Source organism: Erpetoichthys calabaricus, chromosome 2 (genome assembly GCF_900747795.2).
Source record: "Erpetoichthys calabaricus chromosome 2, fErpCal1.3, whole genome shotgun sequence".
Taxonomy (NCBI): Eukaryota; Metazoa; Chordata; class Cladistia; order Polypteriformes; family Polypteridae; genus Erpetoichthys; species Erpetoichthys calabaricus.
In genome coordinates this window covers 127676015-127702069 of record NC_041395.2, presented here as the reverse complement: position 1 = coordinate 127702069, position 26055 = coordinate 127676015, and the positions used below count along the sequence as shown (strand labels likewise).

The 26055-nt window shown below is 36.9% G+C and overlaps 1 protein-coding gene across 2 annotated transcripts in view; it reads left to right on the top strand.

Moving 5' to 3' along the window:
* The window catches only part of lekr1 (leucine, glutamate and lysine rich 1), a 119310-nt gene that overhangs the window by 61189 nt on the left and 32066 nt on the right, over nt 1-26055 (top strand). For both annotated transcript variants that reach the window (XM_051923591.1, XM_051923590.1), the window contains exons 7-9: nt 15107-15188; nt 21191-21268; nt 23529-23732. In XM_051923591.1, coding sequence (XP_051779551.1) covers nt 15107-15188; nt 21191-21268; nt 23529-23732 — 364 coding nt within the window. The remainder of the gene's footprint in view (nt 1-15106; nt 15189-21190; nt 21269-23528; nt 23733-26055) is intronic.

The following is a 26055-nucleotide window of genomic DNA, read 5'->3' as shown; positions in this document are numbered from 1 at the left end:
ATGCAGTGCTTATTCAACCCCTTGGAAATGTTCACATTTTATTGTTCTACAACATTAAATCACAGAGGATTTAATTAGGTTTTTTGACATTCTTTAATGTCAAAATGAAAACAGTTCTCTGTAAAATGGTCTTAATTAATTACAGATATAAACCAAAAATAATCAGTTGCATCAGTAGTTGTCTTCTTTAATATGATGCACTTAAATCATCACTGGTGCAGCCAATTTTAGTTTTAGAAGTCAGATAATTAGTCAAATGGAGATTACCAGTCTGTAGTCAAGGGGTTTTAGTTGATTGTAGTATACAGTAAAATGAACCTTCTCTGGAAGGTCCAACTTGTGGAGAGTCAGTAACATGGCCTAACCTACACAATAAAGACAATGTAACACCCTAGGCAACTCTGTGAAAAGGTGATGGAAAAGCACAAGTCAGGGGATAGAGACAAGAAAATATATATGTTACTAAATATCCCTTGAAGCCAAGTTAAATCGTTGATTAAAAATCAGAAGCAGTATTACACAAATTTAACTTTGTCTAAACTGGGCCATCCAAACAAACTCTTGCTCAGTGCTCATGCAAGAAGACAACTAGTGAGGAATGCCAACAATAGACCAATGATAACTCTGAAGAAGTTACAAGCTACTCTGAACAAGATTAGAGAAACTATGCAGGCTACAACTGTTGTTTAGGTGTTTCACCATTGATAGCCTTATGGGAGGGTGCCAAAGAGAAGCCCCTGTTACATAAAATACACATGACATCTCAGCAGAAGGCACATGGAATCAGCTGGAATAAGGTTTTGTGATGAGAATAAATTTGAGCTTTTTGGAAATTAGACTACACACTATGTCTGACTTAAGACAAGCGCTGCACATTATCAAAACATGCAGCCTTACCATGAAGCATGCAGGGATGCTTTTCTGCAGCAGGCAATGGAAGGCATGTGAGGGTAGAGGAAAAAATGAATGCAAGAAAATACAGGGAGGCCTAATGCAGTCTGTAAGGAACCTGTGCCTTGGGAGAAGATTTGTTTTCCTGCAGAACAACAGCCTGAAACATAATGCCAAAGCTTCACAGGAATGGCTTAAAAACTATGTTAATGTCTTGGAGTGACCGAGTCAGAGTCCAGATCTCAGTCAATTAAATTATTTGTGGCAGGACTTGAAAAAGGTTGTTCACTCTTGATCCCCATGTACCCCAACAAAGCTTGAGCAGTTCAGCAAAGAAGAATGGAGACAAATGACAGTGTCCAGATGTGAAAAGCTGATCGACATCTGGGTATAAAAACTCAAGGCGGTCATGACTAGTTAAAGGTGTGTCTGTTAAATACTGACTTGTACACTTATGTAATTAATGTTTTAATTAATGTAGAGCACTTCGCAGGGATTGGTTTACACGTTGACATTAAAGAGTGTTTTCTCTGATCAGCAACAAAAAAGTAAAATTAAATCCACTGTGATTTCCATGGTACTTTTGGTTGCATAACAGTAAAATGTAACACTTGTAAGGGGAAGAATTCTTTTAATATGCATGGTATGAGCAGAGAAATAGAAATGATCATTGGTTCTGGTCAGTGGCATCCCCACATGTATATAATGTTCCCCAAATGTAACCTGTTTTCATTAGCAATCAATCACCAGTTCTTATTTTATGTAGCACCATTAATAACATGCACTATAACAATCATTGTATGGGACTAAGAAGATTAACATGCTATCAAAATTTAACAGGTAAACAAGGCATTATACAGTATAAACAAGCCCATGAACCTACATAATATACACCCCTTATAGACATTAGGAACTGAGTTATGCTCCATGACACAGGCAATGAAAATCATAAATCACTCCAGGAGCACAGAAGTAGATTCCACTTAATACAGTGGACAGTCAGGTACCTGATGGACAAGAAACAATGATCTATTTGATGGAAAGATCTACCCCCCTGCTGCTTTTCAATACCAATGGAGTCGACACAGGTCATACATACTTCAAGCTGTCCTGACAGTAGTCAGTACCAACCAGCAATTTTTTTTGCATTTGGAATCAAACAGGTTAAGTGAATTATTATCAATAATATAACTCTATAACAAAGTCATCATAGTCAAAAAAATTTAGGAAAACAAACATAAAGAAAGTAAACACTTGCACATTAGCAAATCTACTATGAGACTTGTGTGTGGTAAGCTGATATTTTACTCATCTATCCATTATCTCTTTCCATTACTAGATTGTTGACAGCACAGCCTATGCTAGTAGCATTGAGTGGCAGTCAAGAACCAGTGACAGACAGGATGTCGAACAAATACAATTCATACTAACACTTATTCATACCAGAGATACTACTAATTCAGCTAACATTCAGACGTTTAGACAAAGGGAGAGCATTAAGATTCCGCACAGAGTGACTGGGCCGGGAATTGAATACATGTATACAAAATTGTGACTAGTGTGCCTCCTGCCTGAAGGAATTTTAATTTCATTATGCTGTAAAATTAAACATCAGTATAGACACATACCAAGATCCTAACATGTGATCTGATCAATAATATCTGATTCTTTACTGGAGAAGATTGTTCGTAATTATTCTGTGGTGGATGATGGCATCCAAAGTGCTTAAAAATGCTATTATTTCCTGTTGTGTTAGTAATTATGTTTAAAAGTGTATGCTTTAAATCTATAAAACAGTTAAATGTATACTTTATATAATATAATACCATCCAAGTATGCATAAATTTCTCCATACATTTCTGCTGCTCAGCTATATGATTTTTTTTCTGTTTATTTTCACTTATTTTTTATAAAAGAGTAGAATCTTTCAATTTCTTGTGTACATGTTGACAGAAAAATTTAAAAGTACAAATATTTCTGTGCACATGACCTTCTACAGGCTATGAAAAATCAAAGGTATACAGAATTTGACTGGAAGCTGACTGACATAATGTTAATACTGTCAAATCTGCTTAATCCTGGTCAGTTTCAGTGTTGGCCAGAGTATATCATGACAATATTAAGTGTGTGACAGAAACCAACAGAGCACTTTCAATTTGTTTAACATAAATGATTACGAGAATGTAATCTCTGTTACAAATAAGATGTGGGTAACTGACATAAGGGAAGAGGAAAATGAAAATTCCAGTCAACAACTTCACTGCAGAAAATAAGCCTCTGAGGGAGTGAGTGGGTCAAATCAGTTTTAACAGATAAAGTCATAGTCAGACATTGGGGATGGTGGAGGAAAACCTGAGAAGAAAAGAAAAAAACCCACTCACACACAGGGAGAACATATATACATAACACAAATAGAAACTGGGTGCAGGATTCACATTTAGGATGTGGAATCTGTAAAACAGCAGCACTAACCAAAAACCTCTGAAAGATGATGACAGCTTTACTATGTACAGTATATGCGGATGTGAAAGCATCTCTTATATTAAATAAGCTGTTATTGATTGGTAGACTTTGTGCTGCAGTTTTGATGAGTGCTTGTGTGAAAGGCAACTAATATCCATTCTGCTGCCTGTACATGATTTTACTGTAATGTATTCAAATGATTTTAAAAGCTTACTGAAAAAGAAGAAGTGGTTTCTTTCCAGTACACTATTTCAGTTCTTGCTGTAAATACAACTAAATGAAATGTTCTTCCTAATTGACACATCAATGATGAACACTTCATGAGCAAGAAGTTTTTTTTTTTTTTTTTTAGTTGTGCCAGGAGGACAGTTTCAAGTCCTGTCCACATCATATAAACTACAGTGCCTTCAAGACATATTTTTATCTCAACTATTTAGTTATTCATACATTCATAGTATTGAATATGGACAGATGTATTCCCTTACTATCATAAATTTAGATTTGATAGCTCTCAATCATTTTTAAAAATAATACTAGGACATTAATTCTCATATGTCATTGAGTGACACAACCTGATAATTGTGTGTATACTTACATCCCTTTACCTTTTAAATCTCGCTGACTTCCCATCAGTCAGTATTATTTGCATAACACCTTCACATTACAAATGCAAAAACAATACTGTTTTTGTTCTGTTTTTTCTATTATTTTTATTAACATTTGAATCTGTATATCCATTTAGGTAGTTAAGTTTAAAGAGGTAAAGAACATACATATTCTTTAGGAGCATAGGAGATAAGGACAGTAAACTAACAGAACAATGTACAGTATGTTGTTCTATTGCATTGTATTTCTGAGATGACAATGACAGATTGGCCATCTAGCTCTGTGAAGAGGATTACTTGTATTCTGTTTTGGGTGTTGTACTTTCCCCACTTTTTGAAACCCATTGCACACCCAACCTACTGGAAGGGAGTCTCTTCCTGAATTGCCTTTCCCAAGATTTCTTCCATTTTTTCCCTTCAATGGTTTATTTTATTTATTTATTTATTTTATTGTGGGAGTTTGTTCTTGTCTTCTTAGGGAGTCTAGGCTGGGGGTCTGTCAAGACACAAGGCCTGTTAAAGCCCACTGAGGCATTCCTTGTGTGATTTTGGGCTATAAAAGAAAAAAATTGTTTTTGTAATAGACACTTGCATCACCAAATCATGCTCTTTTACTTTAATCAGTAAATGAGTACAGTGGCCATGAGCAGAACCGAAGATGTTTCGCTCAGATCCAACAGCACAGCATTATCTGTAGTGAGACCAAGAAACATGTGGGACATCAATCACATCAAAACTTAAAACCTCAGTATAACTGTAAATATCTATAAGTCAATGCTCCATATAGTGTTATATTCATTCTAGTGATCCCAAAAACTGTATTTATTTTATCTATAATATTTTATGCATGTGTCCTTAATATTCATCTATGTACTTAATATAATATAATATAATATAATATAATATAATATAATATAATATAATATAATATAATATAATATAATATAGGCGGCACAGTGGCGCAGTGGGTAGCGCTGCTGCCTCGCAGTTGGGAGATCTGGGGACTTGGGTTCACTTCCCGGGTCCTCCCTGCGTGGAGTTTGCATGTTCTCCCCGTGTCTGCGTGGGTTTCCTCCGGGCGCTCCGGTTTCCTCCCACAGTCCAAAGACATGCAGGTTAGGTGGATTGGCGATTCTAAATTGGCCCTAGTGTGTGCTTGGTGTGTGGGTGTGTTTGTGTGTGTCCTGCGGTGGGTTGGCACCCTGCCCGGGATTGGTTCCTGCCTTGTGCCCTGTGTTGGCTGGGATTGGCTCCAGCAGACCCCCGTGCCCCTGTGTTCGGATTCAGCGGGTTGGAAAATGGATGGATGGATAATATAAGTAAAAAAAAAACAGCCAGTCCTATTCAGGATCACAGGTACATACAGTGTATGGTAAGGAGTATGTGAGGTAAGCTGATTTGTGTTTTCTTTAAAGTGAAGTTATGTATTTTAATTCTTGCTCATCATGGTGCAGGAAAGTGGTGATGTTTTGCATGCTGGATGGACATGCAAATACAAATTTACACATGACAATACTACTACCATACAACTACTGTTATAATGCATCCAATATATGAAATGGAGGCATTAACTATTTGCTACTGTTTTTATAAAGCATCTTTTTAAAGACTGGCTTCTACCATACTCCCATTGTTGCTAGGACAGAACTTAGTCTCAAACTTTTGTTTGGCCTGAGTGAGTGTGACTTATTGGAATGGGTTTCATGAGCACCACCTATAGACATTTTTTTTAAATTGCACTTCGGTAAAATCATGTTTAAACAGGCCAACAGTCTGCAATGTGTGGTGTGTCACGCTTAGAAAAGCTCAGGATGTGGGGTGAAGCTCATTTGCAATGTTATAAAACATACAATTTAATCTGCAAGTGATTTCCCATCCCTGTCATTATTTGTTCGATATCTGTATTTTTATATTGTCGTTGACTGCTACAGTAGTGTGTCTTTTCTTTCAGGTGACAGGCATTCTTTACTTTTAATTTGTTTAAAGAAAGTGATGTGTATTCATTTTTTCAGATTGTGATTGGCAGAATGAAAATGAAATAAAATGAATTAAACTGAAAATTGATTATAATACTGCATAACAAAGTCCATTATCTAGCCATGCATATTATTTCTGGTCAAATTTTGATAGACCACTACAGTTAATTAAATCATGACCAATTGTTTGGTAATCTGAAAATCAGCAATTTTTTTTTATATGCAATGCCTTTTGCAGTCATAAATGTTCTATTATAAATGAAATGGATTTCTCATCTAGCAGAATGCAGCAGAGGCACATTTTCAACACAGAAAGGAGACAACTGCCGATTTATTTGCTACTGCTCTGCACACATTTGGAACTCATTGGACACGTCACAGTCGTCCAAGACTCACTGCACCCTTATTTGCAGCTGACTGTGTGGTCATGTCTTGTTCCCCCCACCCTTAATCTTGAGAAGTGCACCCTTGCCTTCTCTCACACATCACAGGACAAACCCACACAACTCATTCATAATGGACACTGTATGTAGGTGGAGAGGGGAATGGAAGAGGTCCAAGAGCAACAAGCAGAGGGTAGAATATACAAACCACTGAGTTTACTCCATTAAACACACCCACCAAAAGCAGCTTGAAGTCATTGCTGGTTTTTGTCTGTCATATAATAAGTGTGCGATTATTGTAGCAATATAATCTTAAAACTCTTAATCTAGATGTTTTTACTATTTTATGTTTTTCAATATTTTTCAGCTCTGAAGGAACTTACAACTGGTTCTTTGTCTTTATTCTTGTCATTAAACACTGAAACTTTGCATTCCTATATAAATTTAGATACCATAAATGGTCAGTTTAAATGCTTATAGTAAGAGTGCTCTCTTAAAAGGTTAATTCCTTTTTAAATGTTCAAATCTAAAAGCAGCAGACATGAAAGCATGGATATGCTTTGTTAAAGTGTGTTCAACCTTGTGGGTTTGTCAGACATCCTATTGTCTCCAGCATTAAGGTAACTGTAGACATTGATATGACTGTAGCAGTTACTGAAAGACATCTACAGTACATTGTGCTGCATCAAGTAAGATTTAAACCACTTCATTACAGCTAACAATTTGAGGCTGCAGTCTTCATTTTTTTTTTTTTTTTTGCTAAACACAGACACCAGGGTTACATCTGCAGTTCTCAGATGTTATGGTGGCCCATTGTTACAGAGATGGGGGCTGGCAAACTCTACAACACATGTGACATGGCCTCCGAGCAGACCAAATCTGTGCTGCTCCTCTTCGACCTAAATGATGTTACATTAATGTTTCATTGGACAACATGTCTCATGGTGCAATATTCTAGTTGGGAGGAAAATAATGTATCACATCATAACACTGCATTTTCAACTCAATTGCTCCAACTCAGGGCCTTGGTAGTAAAGAATGTGAAAATGGCAAAACACGCAAGTTCACTTTCTCATAATCTTAAGAAATTAAGGAAGTTTGCAGATATGAGGAGGCCATTCAGTTAGTCAAGGTTGTTTAGTTAGCTAATAACTAATTTGTCCCATTTTTTCCATCAAGATTCTTTTTACAAACTGACAGTTTAAGAATATAACTCAGCAGTTTGCTTCCAATTACTACAACTCTATGCCTGAAGAAGTACTTTTTGACTTCCATCTTGAACCCACTCTATTCTAATAATATCCTCATGACGCACTACATGCACACTACATGTACATGGCATACTAATTAAAACACAATTTACCTTATACTTGTTTAAACATTAACATTACAGCCACAGGTGGTGAGGACCACTTCTTTGCACTTATTTTTCACACACACACGGCAATCATTCTTGTGAGAAATGATTAGCAGCTAGTGTTGATCAATTTATTAATTCAAAGCAATTGAATAAACAAATTGGAAAATTAAAGGTTTAAATTTAGAATGCATTCTTTGTAGACATCAGTAGGACAACAATGTTGCATATCTGGTCAAGTGTCAAATAACTGAACCAACTCTACTATTGATTGTGTACAGATTCTTTGCAATCACAGTTGGAAACATTTTCAAATAACTATCATCAAAGAGGGGCCACTTCAGCTTTCCCATAACAGCTTTTGAATTTAGAGTAGACAAATAAGAAACAATTTGTGACAGCATGTTGTTTGCAATAATTTTTACAGAAAGCGAATAGTACCAAAATGTCCAAAGCAGTAGCTGTACATTTAAATCCCTCCAACAATAGGTAGGGTCAATGGTATATTATGACTCTATTACAACACTTTTTGAATAATATAAAATCCCTCTTGAATGTAGAAGGATGTTTAAATGGTGGTTTGCACAATGTTGAATATGACTTTGGCCACTATTATTATATAAATGTTTTAAAGAGTTCCCATTCAAGCAATAGTACTACAGGCAATATTGCATCAGACACTGCTGGAGTGCTTGAGATGCACAAGATTGTGTAAATGGTTTTAGGAGGTCTATCATCAACCCATAAGTGGCAGCATAAACAGTGTTACAAAGGTGGTATAGTTACGACACTTGTGCATACACTGTGGCGTGTTCACGTTACCTTTAGCAATCCATTTAGACGTAACTATTGTGGGATATGAGTTGTACAAAAATTATGAAATGCAGTCAAGTGGTCGACATCTGTGAACTTAATGTAAATGGATTTAAGGTTTGGCAAAATGAAATGCTGGCTTTCTCTATTTCTTACTTGAAAAAGCAGAGCAACTACATAACATAACCTTGTATGGGATATCATTTAATAATTTATTTCTATCATCATGGGCTCACTACAGCCAAGACAGACTTTCAACACCAGTTTTGAATAATATAAACCTTCACAGTCATTTATTCATATATTAATTTTATATTCATGTCATAGATGTGCTGTCAGAGCATACAGATATTTGGAAGTTTGAAGTTTATGGAGGCCTGCAATTCAAAAGTCCCAGTATTGAGGAGGTTGGCGGTTATGGTGCCCTAGCATGTCTAGAGTCTGGCAGTTGTGAGGTTCTCAAGAGGCAGGCTCTAGTAACTTTTTTCATAACTTCAAGATAATATTGTTTTAATTATTATCTCAGCATTTCCCTTGGCAGAGCCCAAAAATACATTCTTACAATCTGAAATGAGATATTAAAAAGTAATATAATAATAAAAATAAATTAGCAATGTAACATAATACTAATAAGTAGAAATAATATATATATTGAATATGAAAGAATAACATGTTATAAGCAGGCTATGTGCAGTATATGAGTGCAAAGCTTTTTAAGTACAGACACAGTGATACTGACTGATTTTCACTGTGGCCTGCAGTGTACACCTACATCATGACTGCCTCAGCACTGGGCATGTCTGACTGTAGGTCCAAGTTGTACATGGGGTGATCATGCATCTTACTTGCCTACATCAACAACTCCTACCACATCAACTGGAATGGCCAGTGACAAGTCCTCTTCTGACCATCAGTGTGGACTGTCTATAACTGAAGACCAAGTAAGCACACAACTGAGAAAGCTACACACAGGGAAAGCTGTGGGACCAGATGGAGTCAGTCCTCGAGTTTTTAAGACCTTAACTGACCATCTTTGGTCGTCTGACACCTGTTCATTCTATCTCTAAGGCTTCAAAAAGTGCCACTGCTGTGGAAAACATTCTGCATTGTTCCTGTTCCAAAGAAGGTAGGCACCCCATCACATAATGACTACAAACCAGTGGCAATTATGTCTCATATCATGAAGACCTTTGAGAAACTGGTCCTGGGCTATAGGAGTCCTCCTGTGGTTGACCACATGGACCCACTGCAGTTTGCCAATCGGACAAAGATTGGAGTAGAGGATGCTGTATAAAGCTTATTCGCATCTAGACAAAGCTGGCAGCACTGTGAGGACTATGTTTTTTGATTTCTCCAGCACCTTCAATACCATTCAGCAATCCCTGTTAAGAGGTAAGTTCAGAGATATGCAAGTGGATGAGCCTATGGTGTCCTTGGTAATGGACTATCTGTCGGGTAGATGACAATTTGTGAGACTCAAGGACTGTGTTTCTGATACAGATGTGAGCAACACTGAGACACCACAAGGAACAGTCCTGTCTCAATTTTACTCTGTACACCTCAGACTACAAATATAACACCAGGTCATGTCACTTGCAGAAATTCTTAGATGAGGTATAGGGTATATTGATAAAGGGTGGCATGTGATTGAATATAGGGGTCAGGTGAAGAAGTTTGTTTCTTGGTGCAAAGAGCATTGTCTGCAACTTAACATCAGAAAAACCAAGGAACTAGTTATTGATTTTCACTACACCAAAGAGTCTATATGTCCAGTCACTATTCAAGGAGTAAAAGTTGAGGTGATCCACTCCCACAAGTACTTGGTGGTCCACATTACTGACAGGTTGGACTGGTCTCGGAACACAGAGGAAATTTATAAGAATGGTCTTCTTCCTTAGGAGACGCCATTCCTTTAATGTGGGAAGTGATATCCTTCACAACTTCTATATCTCTGTGATGGCCAGTGAGATTTTCCACACTGTGGTGTGTTGGACTGGTAACATCACTTGAAGAGAGGCCCACTAAATCAATGGACTAATTAAAAGAGCAAGCTCGGTTATATGACACACTCAGGACCCGCTGGAGGTCTTAGCAAAGGAGAGAATTAAAACAAAACTGAATGAACAATGCTGCACATCCTCTCTGACACACTAACACCGAGGACTTTCAGCCAACGAATCATTCAAAGTGTGCCACGAAACACTTCTGGGACTCCTTTATACCAACAGCAATACATCTGTATAATGCCTCAGTGGGACTGCCAAGTCAGAATGTTTCTTTCTTTTTAATTTTCTTGCTTTGTAGTCATTCTGGTATGTGTTCAGACCAAAGTGTGTGTGTGTGTGTGTGTATTTATTTAAAGAGCTTCTGTAAAATGCCAAATTTCCCCCTGAGGATAGATAGATAGATAGATAGATAGATAGATAGATAGATAGATAGATAGATAGATAGATAGATAGATAGATAGATAGATAGATAGATAGATAGATAGATAGATAGATTATCTATCTATCTATCTATTGTGCTCAACATGAAAATGACCTGTGACGCAAGAGCAGTGCAGCAATGCAAAGTGTTCCATCATGCTGCCCATGGACATACTATGTAAATAATTGGAATATTAGTTACCCCGTAAAAAGAAACAATGTTTTCATTGCATATATAGAATCCTTTTTTTATAGCCGTGTGAATGAAAATAACAGCTTTACATTTTGCATTTAATAAGTGTCTAGGTGTTGACAAGCCATACCGGGTTTAAGTGGTATTTTCTTCTAAAATATTCTCATTATGCTCATAATGGCTAAAGAAAGGAATAATGCATAAATGGCACTCTGAGCCTACCAACTGTGAAGGGGTGCCATAAAGAAGTAAGCCGAATTGAACCTGATTATATTCCATAAGCACATTATGTGCTTTTGTAGAAAAGGACAACGAATAGCACATTAAGTGGAAATGCATACTAGCTAGTGAGCCAGGATGTATCCTGAAGAGCATATAAATGGTTTGCAGATATTCCTCGGCATGATCAGCATTGCTACATCTTATTTTGCTTAGTCTCAAGGGTCATCTCACGTGTAATAGAATTTTACCACCATATCAATTAAAGAGGCATTCAGCTGTACAGACCTTCCAAAGATAGTCATTTTTGATGGCTATTCTTTCACGGTCACTGCTTGCTATCTTCCTCCTTAGCACAGTATGTGAGACACATTATTAATTAAACAAAAAAAAGCAGGAGCCACACGGCTTTAAATAACTAGAGAATCAGGCAAACCTCCAAGATTGGAAGGTCAATATTCAAGTGTTGAGGATGTAGATACAAATTTATTTGCACAGCATTATGCATAGATTTTGAAATTGGTTTATTCAAATTGACTAATGCAAATGAGTCTTTTTCTAACCCTGAAGTGTATAAGCCACCATATGCAAGCAGCATTACGTCCTTTGCATGTGTGAGCATGTGGTGAATGTGAAGAACGCACCAACTGTTCCACCCCTGTGATTGCAGTCCACAGAGGAAAAATTAAGCCTTCTCATTACTTTTGTTAGTTTGGTACAAGATGCAGCACTTCTTAGTGAAAAACAAATTCTCTCTGTTTACAGATTTTTCTAGTAGCAGTAGGACTGTTATCGGTACAGTATATGATAGTTTATGGACATATGAAAAAAAAAAAAAAATAGCTTCAGCCATCAATGCTAGAATTGAATTTCTATAAAAGCTATGCAGCTTTATGGCTGGTGAGGAACATTTCCACTCTTTACAGCTTTAGTTTCCAGTTTGTTTTCGTATGGTGGCGGGTGCGGTTCAGACCAGCATAAGTGAGCTACAACTATTAATTGCAATCATGAAACAGTTGTTCTGTGGACTGAATTTTCATGGTTCTGCTTCTTGACATTTTTCATCATATTCCACAGTAGTTTTATCCATTATAAGGATGGCAGAAGGACCTGGTGTGTGACACTTCTAGAGAAGCCCACCCTTTGTGGGGTTGCCCAATTAATCCCACCACCAAACCATTAAACAGAGATAGAACAATGGATTGTGTAGCCATTTTAAAAAGTTACAACATTTGGGTAACTCCAGAGCACTACTTCTTGCCTAAGCAGAAACCTGGGCTGATGGGTGTGCCTCCCTTCTGAATATCTAGGTCTGACTCAGACATGATGAAGACTTCAAGCGTGGCCCTGCCTTCTCTTGTACAAGAGTACAACACTCGCAAGGGAAATAAAAACCAATGACTAAAAGCAGAACTTGGTCCTGCTTATGAAAATAGTGTCCTTCCACCACATATCCTCAAAAGAGTCATATATCATTATAGTTTGTAAAGAAAATATGTATTAAGTCATAAACATATGTAGTTTTACATCTTACGTTTATATGAAAGCCTATATTTTTGTTTGTATTAGCTCTTTTATGTTTTTGTTAATAATGAGCACATTAATCCTTTTAGTAATCCCGATTAGTCTAATTTAATGGTGGGACCCATCCCTGGATGGGATGCCATTACATTGTAAGGCACATTCACTCCTACAGAGTCACTAATTATCCTGACCTGTATATCTTTGAAATGTAAAAAAATATATACTCAGAATGCATAGGGGAAAAACGTCAAGGAGAAGGACCCATCTCTCTACAAACAGTCACAAGTAGAATTCAGAAATGTGAGGCAGCAGAACCATCTAGTGAATGCATCCATTCATTATCCAACTTGCTTACCCAAGTTCAACAACAGGAGCTAATGTCAATCCTAGTAGCAAAGGTAGCGTGCAGGCACCCATACACCACATGCACACTCACTGATACTGAACCAGGATAGAATCAGCAACTAATCTAACCTTCATGCCTTAGAGGCATAGATGGGAAACCAATGGACCTGGAGAAAGACCAAGCTAGATAGGGAAAGAATCAATAAGCTAACTATAAAGATAGGTTCAATTATGGGACACACTCTCAAGTTGCTGGTGGTAGTAGAAGAGGAGAGAATGAAGACAAAACTGCGTGCCATTATGAACAATTCTCCACAAGTTCTGTATGAAACAGTAACGCTTGGTACTTTCAGCCAACAAATTATTCAGCAGAAATGTGTGTCAAGGAATGCCACTGGGACAATACACCTTTATAGTGTCTCACTGTGACATTGACTGCTCTCTTGATCCTTAGCCAACTCGGACATTTTTCTTTCTTTGTTGTAATTCTGGTTTGCATTTGGAGGAGGTTATTTTTTGTTATCATTTTTATTTGTTTATGTAGTTCTTGAGTGTCTGTAAAAATTAAATGCTATCTATCTACATATAAACTCCATAAGGACAGGGACCAGTTTAGATTTTGAGCCAAGCCTCCCGGAGGTATAACCAGGTAACCATCATATTTTATTGTACCGGTAGTATTCTGCCTATTATATTCTGTGTATAATCTCTACTTATAAATGCTGAAGTCTGTGCAAATTATCTCGATCTTGGTCTTAATCGAAAGCTTATTACCTGATTTGTTTTGCAAATTCAAAATGTTTTAGTTGGTGGGAACCCATTGGGCACTATACTGAAGGGTAGAAATGTTTACTGTAATTAAAGCACGGTCCCTGCAAACATAAGTGTCGAGAATTTATAATCAAGTGTAACTTCTTACATTTGTAAACAACAGGCAGAGAGTTTACTGTTGTGCTACACTAGCATATTACATTTATTACTACTGCAGCATATATTAAACACTAATAAACCACATTTCTTTAAAAGTAATTGTTAAGCATTTAAATATATTGTACTGTTTTTACGTCTTCGAGTGTTCAGCTCAAGGAGAAACTCGACATATTTCAATTTGCAAACTGGCAAGCCATTTTGAAAAACTTTAATCTTTAATACAAGGATTTCTTGTCATGTTCCTGATTATTTTTGCTGAGAGATTTCGTTAGGATTTACTGTATTTATATTCTATTATAGCTTTTCCATGTGGCTAAATTTGTGTCATAACCTCAAGATCCTGCCATCAAACTTAGTAAGATCTTATTTTGATTCTTCCTTTGTGGCTCATTCACCTTAAATTTGACTGTGGTCGATTTAGGTCTCCAGCTACACCCATTCTCTTTATCATCTGAATCGCTTATTGCTGCGTGGAATTCTTTTATACATGACTGTTTAGTTTTTCACTTCTATGCTGACTCAAACTCAGATATGATACTTATCTTCTGTTACTGTTGTTACTGTCAGGAACCAACTGTGTACATTAGGTTTATTGTGAGAGGTAAGTAAAGATTTTTCTTGAAATATAAGAAGCAGGTTTGAAACAACATGTGTCAACTGTATATCCTTCACAAGTTTGTGTTTACTGTTATTTCTAATCTGGTGGTAAAATATTTGTAGCCAGCACACAACTCTCTACTGAATGATTTACCTCTTTGCTTAGTTATCTTATTTCTTTGTATCATTTATGATGGCATTTACCAAATTAAGATTTATTAGTATATTCTGTTTCCAGGACAATGCTAGAAATGCTAGATTCTGAGCTGGACCTTGCAAGGAGTTAAGAAAATGAATGAATGTAGAAAAAGCATACTGAAGGGTTAACATTTTAATGTTCACTCGACAAAGTACAAATGCCTCTTTATTATTGCTTCTCTGCAGGCTTAAACAGTCAGCTCGAAAGCCTCCACGTGAATCTTCAGCAGCGAAGCAGTGAAATGGAACATTTCAAGCAGTTAGTCGTGTAAGTGCTTGCCATTTTCAATGAAGCAGGCAGGTTGAAGGAGTTTATGGACTATATCTGACCTTGAAATGGGCTGGACCCTTTTTTCTACCCTTGGGTGAACATAAGCTATGCAGTCACAAATCCAGTGTGACAGGCAAAAATTGGTATTTGTTCAAGGGGGCAAAATATCATTCTTGCCAGAGGCGATCAGCTCATTTGCAAGGATTTAGAAATATTTTAAGTTCTTCTTTTAATGGTGATGACTGCAGACAGCTTTTGCTTGTGTGCTGTTTACTGACAGTCCTCAGGGTGGTCTTTACTTCAAACATGTCAGTTTGCGCACAATGAAAAAAAAAATCCTACTTTCCGCTGGTCCTTAATTACTGTATTCCACTTCCCCCTTCTTTTGACTTCCTCTGTGTGCTTTGGTAATACTGGGAAGGATGTTTCCATATCACTGAAAGATGCCATAAAGCTAATTACTTAGCCTGCCTGCATAGTGACTGAAGAGCCAAAACAAAGAGGTCAGACTTGGTTTAATCATCTAGAGTTACCCAAGTAGTTTTTTTTTAATCCACTTCAAGTGCCATACAGGTAGTGACTAGGAAGAGGGACTAAAAACCACAAGGATTTAATTCAATCACTGCCTCTGATTTTTCAAAGTGACTGGCAGCAATTTGACAGGCCTGGCTCTTCTAATAAATTATAAAAAGTTGATTTGTATGTATTATGCAACATTTAAAATGATTTTGCAGTAATGTTCCTTATAACTTTCTCAAACCTGCATAATCAAATTTCAGGTTACAGAGAGATGAAGCCTATCCTGGGAGCAGCAGGTACGAGGAAGGAAACAATGCTGGACATGGTGCCAGATCATCACAGGGTCCATTCCTACAACTCCCACACTTACACCTACCTATTCAAAAACACATTTTTGGGAGGAAGATCACAATACCTAGAAAAATTGCTAGGGGTAGATCGTGCTAACTCCATACATAAAAAGACCTGGGATCTGAATCTTTAACTGGTGCGAGAACATATTTCTTGGATCAGTTTAAACATTACTAGGTTAATTGTTGATTCCAGATTGACCCTGTATGAGTATAAGTGTGGACATGTACATGAGTGAGCCTACAATGGACTGCAATACTTCCTGCAATGTACCGAGAGCTACTAGCATACTGTAAGCTGTGGCCTCCAACAACAGTGAAATAGAGAGTGTTACATTATCTACAAACAAAAAGATATCAAGTAACATTCTACTTTACAGGCCGCATGGCACCCTTTGCTTGATGCAAGTTCAACCCTCACCAGGACAGTCAGACAAACTACCTCCTCTTGAGGAGTTTGCAGTCTTTGCTGAGTCAGCTTCCTCTCGCTCTCTCTCTGTAACGGCCATTTTCCAGGTTCACCTATGGTCCAGTTGCTCCCAGAATCTTGGGCCTATTTTAGAGGAATATTGTACAGCCAGATACCCATCCCAACCCCAATCTCCTTTGGTCACACTTTACAACACACCTGAGAGACAACTAATACTCACAGATCTTTGATCCACCCTGGGCTCTCGTCCTAATTGGCCAATCCACAAACCACTTTAAGTGGCTCATTTTAAAGTAGGGTCTTCACCCTACATTATAGTGTAAAGTCTGATTAAGCAGTGTGACTTTACTTCTTCCATTTGCCTTCGTGTCCTTTTTCTATTTTTGCAGGTTAAGAGCTGTAGTTGTAAGACGTAAATGCAAAAATGTGCTTAATTTTAAAATTCCTGATGGCCAGATCCACAGAATAACCAGAGTTGTTAGTGGTAGCAGTGGTCACACAGTGGGTCAGATGCCAACCCACATATAGGCTATTTGGTCACGTTACCTTGAATCTCCAGGGGGAAAGTGGACCACCAGATAAAACTGAAGCAAATATTAAGGAGACTTAATATAGGTAGACTTCAGAAGATAACCCAGTTAAGTATTAAAAGAGGGACCAGCAACAAGTTAAAAAAAAAAAAAAAGTAACCAAATGAGCAGGTTCACATTCACAACATCAGCATGCAGGACTGACATGTTGTTCGTGACTGAAATCTGTTTGTACAGGATGTCACATCACATCCAGAAACCACATGGAAACACAAACATTTTACATGGACAGTATGTTTAGACAGATGCTATAAAGGGAATTTTATTGACTTGGTTTTCATGTGCTGAGAGGTTTCCGCTTTGCATGGCAAATGAAAACTATTTCAGGATGTTAAACAAAAAAATAAATCTGTCACAAAAAACTGAAGAATTCAAAACCAAGCTGTACATAGAGATAATAAAACATTCTGAAATAAATAAACTGATAAATAAATAAAACTTACCATTGTCCCATACACTGCTATATCCATACACATTCATTAAGATAAGTTGGATTAATTACCATATTACTAAAATGATATTGTGTCAGACCTCACTTGCATTGTCATACAGTATATATAAAACTAGGTTATTGTATTCCTTCACCATTTTTGTTAAATGGAAGAACTCTACTCATTTGCAGTCACAGGTACTTCAACTACTTGAACTAATGACTTAATAGAATAGGAGGTGGTAGAATGCTGCTTTCAGTGGCACACTAGCTGGCTGACAACTCTGTCTAATAGCTGCATCGATGAGAGTTTGATTCTGGGTGAGTTACATTCTGTATAGAGTGTGCATTTTCACCATCTTACAAATTAAAGTTGAGTGATGGCTCTAAACTGTCCAGGTATGAATGAGTTTTGCATAAGTGTACATTGGATTGAATGGCGCACCATACGTAGGCTCCTGCCTTACTGCAAGACTAGGCTCTGAACTTGCTGCTTCAGTAAATGAACACTTGAAGGTTGCCAAGTTGCTATGCTGAGTGGCATTACTTGGTAAGTGATTCCACTTATATACAAGCCTTTTCCTTCAGACCTTTACCATTTAAAGCATACTGTTTATACTGCACATGTACACCCACACATACTGTATATAAATATGTAGTTGGTTTAATAACATAGTATTGAACTGGGGGCAGTGACGTCTTAATGTATGAGCACAATGGGCTCCGGCCAGGGGCACCAGGACCATAAGGGCACACAGTGTTTCTGATGCCTATGTATGTTTCTGTTTTGCTATCAAAACAGGGGCCCAGTGTACTACTTTGCCCCATGGCCTATGATGCTGTTAAGTCTGCCCTGAGGGGGACCTCTAATACATTGCCCATTATCCCCCATTGCCCTGTTTCTTTTACTGTGCCCTTGAAGTTATCACCATCTACTCTAAAACTTGTCCTTGCATCTTTCCAGCCCTGCATGTACAGTATATTGCAAAGTACTGTGCAGACATTTTAGGCACATATAAAAATTCTATAAAGCAAATATGCTTTCAAAACTAACAAAAATAAAGATTATAAATATAAAAATACTATAAAGCTTAGTAAAAATACAAACAAAACTAAATGAAATCTATATTTGATATGACCACACTTTACCTTTAAAACTTGTCATGCCTCACAGAGAACATTCCCCAGTTCTTCTGCATACTTTGACTCCCTCACTTCCTTCTGTCTGTCCAGGTAATCCCAGACAGCCTTAAAGATGTTGAGATCTGTAAAGATGTCTGTGGAGACCATACCATCTGTTGCAGAACTCCTTCTTTTTCATTTTGCTAAAGACAGTTCTTTATTACATTGGATGTGTATTTGGGGTTACAGTATTCTCCTTCTACAAAATGATGATGGGACTGATCAGACACCTCCACGAATCTGTATAAACTTCTCAGCATTGGGGATTAAATTAATTCTGGACAGATTACCAACTCCATTTTCATGAGTGCAGTCCTAAACCTGCAGGGAACCTCTGCCACACTTCAATGTTAGCTTTGGTAACTCATATATATATAGTGCTCTTCTGCTCTTCCACAGACAAACTGCCTCCTGTATTAGCCAAATATTTCTACTTTTGACTCATTAGTCCAGACCACTTACTGCCATTATTCAGCACCCCATCCCTTGTCCTTTTGTGAACACCTGAGTCTCTTGGCTGGTTTCCACTTCAAAGGAACAGCTTTTTGAGTAGCAACTCATCCATGAAGATCATTTCTGGCAAGACTTCTGCAGACTGTAGAAGCATGTATTTGAGGTCTAGTGCTTCCTGTGGGATCAGAACTGATGGTAATGCTGGACTTCTTCTGATCCTTAAGGAACATCAGTTTGAGATACCTCTTATCTGAATGCTGTCAGTTTCCATGGCCAACCACTGCATTTCAACTCCTCAACCTTCACTGTGCCCATGTGCTTCTTCAAAACAGCTTAATCAGCACATTTTAAAACGTGTGTATGCTGTGAACTTTCTGCTTGGGAGAGACTTTGCTTATGCAGGATGACCACCTAGTGTATTGTTGCTGTGCTTTTTCTTGCCATAGTTTAGTACTGATGATGGGAAGGTTTCACATTCACATCTTCCATACTGTCATCTTCCAGTTTGATTCCTCCCACACCTCTTTCTGTTTCAGCTAATCAGTTTGGTTCAATCAACTCATTCTGTCACTGATCATTAGCACCTGTTTGTGATCTTAGTTCAACCACGCACTGGCCTACAGGCCTACAAAGTAATCAACTGAAAGGTGGCCGATTACCTAATATGTTACTTTTAAAACAAAATATTAAAAATTCTCTGTAGGATTTAATTCTTTGAAAAATGAATGTTTGGAAATTTGAAATTCCCATTTTTCTATTGACAGTGTATTGTAGAAGGCAAAACGTAAACATCCAACACAAAATTAAATAAAATAAAAATCTAGGGTGCCTGTACCTATTGCAGTACTGCACACACATATATATATATATATATATATATATATATATATATATATATATATATATATATACTGGTAGGTAACCACCCATACAATCAGATTGTGATTCACACTACGAATGCCATGAATGTAATTACCCCGATCTACACGCTGTCAAATGAACGAACCATACACTGTGGCGCAACGTTAGGGGCTTCGCCTCTAGCGCTGACATCCGAGGTTTGATTCCTGAGAGGGGGTGCAGTGAGTGTGTATCCCTGATGAGCCCAGAATTAGGGTGAAACACGTGTCGCATACTCTTTGCATTATTTGACAGTAAAACTATTTTCAACCATTCAATGATCTGCTTCTCGCAACTGAAAGAGGGCACTGTGGTGGATGTTAGCCAACTTGCTGATCAACCACAAGCATTACCTGGTAGGTAACCACCCATACAATCAGATTGTGATTCAGACTATGAATGCCATGAATATATATATATATATCTTATAAAAAACACACAGTGAGCATTAAGTAGTAAAAAGTGTAGCCAGATAGCCAAAACTATTTAAAATAGAAAATCTGGAAACATGACATTAAGTGACTCCATAATGGAATCCAGACTTCAGTGTAAGAAAGTAGAAAATATGTATCCTGGGAGACATAAATATGAAACTATTGCAACAGAATGACAGTTACAGATCTATCAGTCTTTCTTTAAAAGTTGTCAATTTATACTTACCTATAGCTGTCAAGGAAATTTCTCCTGTATTTATTTTTGACAGGTAAGAAATTACAGTGTTTAAAAGACAGCATGTCAGTGGTGATGACTATTGCTTATAAAAGACCAGATGACTGACTTTCTGAATAAGATTTCTTTCAAAGTGACATAGCGAAGTAAGCCCATTAACAAAAATGCCTGCAAACTATCAGGAAAATGCTGTGTACACAGCACAAATATAAGGTTTTCAAGTTATAAATGTACAGTATATTGCATCCACATATGTTTTGAAAATTTTACACTTACATATAATTATACTGCAGTGGACTGCCGCCCTGTCCAGTATTGTTTCTGCCTTGTGCCTGATGCTTGCTGGGCTTGGCTCCATCTCCTCCTTGACCCTGCTTAGGAAAAGCATGTTTGGAAAATGGATCTATGGATCCAAGATGATTATATTTACAAATAATTGTTGATGATTTGTAACTATTTTTAATATTTAATTTTAGTGCAAAATCAACAGAAACAGAGCAGTATCTTTCCAGGCTGAAGCAATTTGAAATTGAGCAAAAAGAGACTGAATCCAGGTATGTCATTTTTTTCTTATACATACAATATACAGCATACAGCAACTTATAAAATTATTTTTAGAAATCCATTTACCGGTGAATATTTGTATATTATGTTTACATTTCATTTCAATCTTTCATTTTTGTGTTTTACAGGAAAAAAATTAGCTCAACAATAAATTTGTCAATAATTTATGTCAACTGTCAAAATCTGAAATTCTTTAAAAAGAATGTAATTTTATTTTCATTTTTAATGGCTTACCTGGGCGACTAACCTGACAGCAAAGTATACAGACAAGTCATTTTTCTTCATACCAGCATCAGCTCCTTTTCTTTTAGAACAAGTTACTGAGTTTTATATTTTCAGATACGTTATAAGGCTAAAAGGACGTGGACACCCTTCTAAATGATTGAGTTCGGGTGTTTCTGTAGCACCCATTGTTAACAGGGCATAAAATCAAACATATTGCCATGCAGTACCCATTGGCAAAACTTGTCATGGCATGGGTCATACTGAAAAGCTCAGTGACTTTAAATGTGGCACTATCATAGGATCAGTCAGTATGTGAAATTTTTTGTCTTCTATATCTGTGCCTGTCAACTGTAAGTATTATTATTGTGATAAAGGAATCATGTAGGAGCAACAAAAGCTCATCCATGAAGCAGCAGATCACACAAATTCACAGAGTGGACCTCCCAAGTGCTGAAGCGCATAAAAATCACCTATGCACTGTTTAATCACTTGCAACAGAATTCCAAATTGCCAATCTTCTAATTCCAGACATCCAATCTAGAAGCAACATCAGCACAAAAACTGTTCGTCAAGAGCTTCATGAAATGGGTTTCCATGGTCAAGTAGCAGCACACAAACCTAAGATCATTTTACGCCATGTGAAGCATTGGCTGGAGTGGTGTAAAGCATGCCACCATTGGACACCTGAGCAGTGGAAATATGTTCTCTGGAATGATGAGTCACACTTTACTATCTGGAAGTTTGATGGACGAATCTGGTTTGGTGGATGCCAGGAGAATGTTACCTTCCTGACTGCATAGTACCTGCTGTAAAGTTTGGAGGAAGAGAGATAATGGTCTGGGTCTATTTTTTCAGGTTTTCTATTAGGCCCCTTGGTTCCGTTTTAGACATCTGTGCACTTCCAGCTTTGTGGCAACAGTTTGGGTAAGGCCCTCTTCTGTTTCAGCACGACTGTGCTCCTGCACACATAGCCAGGTCCATAAAAACATGGAGAAACTTGAGTGACCTGCACAGAGCCCTGACCTCAACCCTACTGAACACTTTTGGGGTGAGCAGATTGCGAGCCAAATCTTCTCATCCACATCAGCACCTGACCTTGCTAATGGATGAATGGGCATAAATTCCAACAGACATACTTCAAAATCTTGTGGAATGCCCACTCAGAAGAGTAGATGTTGTTAATGCTGCAAAGGGGAGCACTCTGTATTCATGCCTATAGTTTTGAAATGAGATGTCCAACAATCTATGTGTGATGGTCAGTTGTCCACAAATTTTTAGCCATAGAGTGTATTTAAAATTATTCTTCTGTTTATTCATTATCAGACCCGCTTAATTCGGAGAACATGTCCCAGTAGCCTGGGTGGAAGGCTGGAACCATGCCTTGACAGGATGTTAGTGTGTCATATCGTTAATATTATTAAACTTTATATAGCTTGCATTTCTGTTATAAATTGTATTTTGGGCTGCACCATTGCTGTTTGCATTAGCAATGGCAAGTGGTACTTGATTAATATGTCTATCAAATCCCAGAAGTCTGTTCGTTTTTCACTCATATCTTTGAATATTTGAGATTTAGTATGTTAATGTTCAATATGCTAGTTTCTATATACTCTGTCAAAGTTTTCCTTTTCAATTAGACTGTGTTACTTTTAACAGCACAAGAACTCTCATGCAGTAATTTTGAGTGTAGTAAAAGGAAAGTAAAAATCAATGTGACGCATTCATATGATTGAATTTTTTTATTGATAGGGAATTAAATTATTGAGTTATGTCAAATTATGTTAATTATACCTAGTTTCTACTGTATGTGTATATGATTCAGTTTAGTTTCTTTTGTGGTTTCCAAGCAGGGTTTCTGTAAATGAGACCAAAGGAAATATTTATCCACTTTTTTGTGTTAATTATGTATATTCATACTGAATTGTACAGTATCTGATAAAGCTGATAATGTTAAAGTACTATTGTAATAAAGGACTTTCGTTTATACTAAGCATTCTGACTTTCCTTTTGCATGATACTGTGTAGGTTCTGCAAGAAACTGAGAGAAAAGGATGAAACATGGCTGGCTTGTCAACAGAAGTGTACATTTTTACAAGAACAGCTTACCGAACAGACAAGGAAGCATGAGGAACTGAGCAAAAGAAATGGTCTCTCTGAAAACGAAAATGAAACTCTCCAGGATGCACTGAAGCGAACTGAAGAAGAAATAGACACTCTGCACAAAGAAAGGTTAAACAGCTTATACTTACTATGAAGGATGCATTATAAAGTGTAATGATAGCTAACATAGTGGTAAATTAGATTTTCATTATTTAAATACTGTAGCAGAGCCCTGATGCACTGATAGATCTTCTTAGCTGGGGTGTTGATTTGACAGAAGCTCTAGAAAGAAATCCTGTAAAATACACTTAAAGAACTAGCATGTTGGCATTTCTGAATAATACTTTAAATACTCAAAGGATTCTAAAATATCATCATAATACTATTGAACAAAATGAATTATAAGTACATCCATAATACAAATATTTCTATGTGAATATTTTTAGAGTAAATAACAATTTAGTTAATAAGCAGAAACATAAACACAAAACAAGAAATAAATAAATAGGAGAATTTATCAAGTTTCTGTAATTCCTAATTTAATACAGGTACACCTCAAAGTCTAGAACATGCTTGTCTAGACAAAGCCAATAAACGTGATTTGTATTGCAAAGTCTGCCTCAGACGTTTTTGAATCCAGATTATTAACGACTCCAGCTTTTTCAAAACTTCACATATTCCAAACCCTTACACTGATCCGACCAAATTTTTGTTAATTGTCCAGTTCTTATTAACATTCTAACCCATCACTCATGACAGAACAATTCATAAGATTTTCAGAAGCTAAAATACCTGCTGCCCCTTTGGAAAAGTCTGCTGCTTACAGAACGTCCAAGTCCATCTGTGAGCCTCCTTCTCACTCAGATTTGGATACAAGTTGAAGGTCTGCTTCTGTTTGATTATATTATGAAAGTATCCCTTATTTATGGTGACTCTTAATTTTTTTTCACTTCATCTTTGCTACTTGTGTTCGGTTCATGGTTGATTTTAATGATAGTCCATCACTGTGCTTATATATTATATTATTTATTCTTATACATAGTGTTAGTTGTTTTGTTACGTGTTGTTATTTTGTACAGCGCAATGAAGAATGTAGTACTTTAAACAGAATGTCCACATGGGTAAGACCAAACAAATAAAAGTCCAAATAAAAAAGTTAAAAATTGAAGTTTTGCAATAGTTCTCAAGTGCATAAGGATGTAATACAGTTCTTAGACTACAAAGAACAAATTAAGCCTTATTTGGAATGTGATATTAGTACAATGCTAAGTGCTCACTTGACTGGATAGACAATGAATGGTACATAACCACATAAATCATCTGGGGAGATGGTGCTGGAAGAGGGACTTTTTATTCGAACTTAAAAGACTTCCAATTGCTAAAAGTTTGTTTTTGTATATTAATTGAACAATTTTTAATATAAAAATATTTTACATTTAATTTGTGACATCACCTTAGCACCATTTTGTTTTTGGGTTCCTTTGCGGTTCACACTTCATTGAGCTGTGGCCACAACACATGATAGAGAAGTCAACTGACATATTATGTCATTAAGTTCTGCCAGCATAACATAGTGACCACACATCCAGGCATCCTTGCTATGGATCAGATACAAATCCAGACACTTTTCAGATACAAATTCAGATGTGAATTCAGAAGGTGCTTCCCAAAAACTTCAGTGTTAGGACCTTTGCCTTGCACACTGGATTTTGATTCTCACTGTGTGTTTTGGTTTAGTTGCTTGTTCTCAATTTTCCTTCCTGTGTTTTGACATTTAGGTTTGCTCCTCAATTTAGATTTTGCCTTATCCCTTACTCAAGTTTTCATCCCTTGGCCTTTTGTATGTCTCAATTTGATTTCTACCATAATACCAATTTCCAAATCTACCTTTTCTATTACATGTCTGAAAATCATGTGCAAAAGTAATAAATTCAATTACAGTTAGTTCTTCAAACAAAACCCCAGGCTGTAAATTGCATATTATGAACAGATCTTTCTAAAAATCAGAAGCCTGTTACCAACTAATATAGTCTAAGTAGACATAATAAGTTCACATAATTATTGTGATAGTTATTGATTATTTATGTGAATATTTAGTGTTTTCTGTGTTAATCACTATTTGTGTGTTATAACATGGCAGGTTTCCTTAGCCAATCTATTGTGAAAACACAACACTCTTAAATGTGTTTAATACAATGCAACATTAGGCACAAACTGTTAACTAACCAAGGTCAGTGTGAGAGCCCATTGTAAGGCTTACTTATATGCTGAACTGAAAAACCAGGAGAAAACCCCACACAGGCATAGGGGGAACATGTAAACTACATAAACACAAAGGGCAGCGTGGGATTGGAACCCAAAACATTATATCAAGGAGGCACCAGTGCTAACCATTACCTCTTTGTTGTGAAATGCATTGCTTAAGGATCAATCAAATGTGACTGAATAAGGT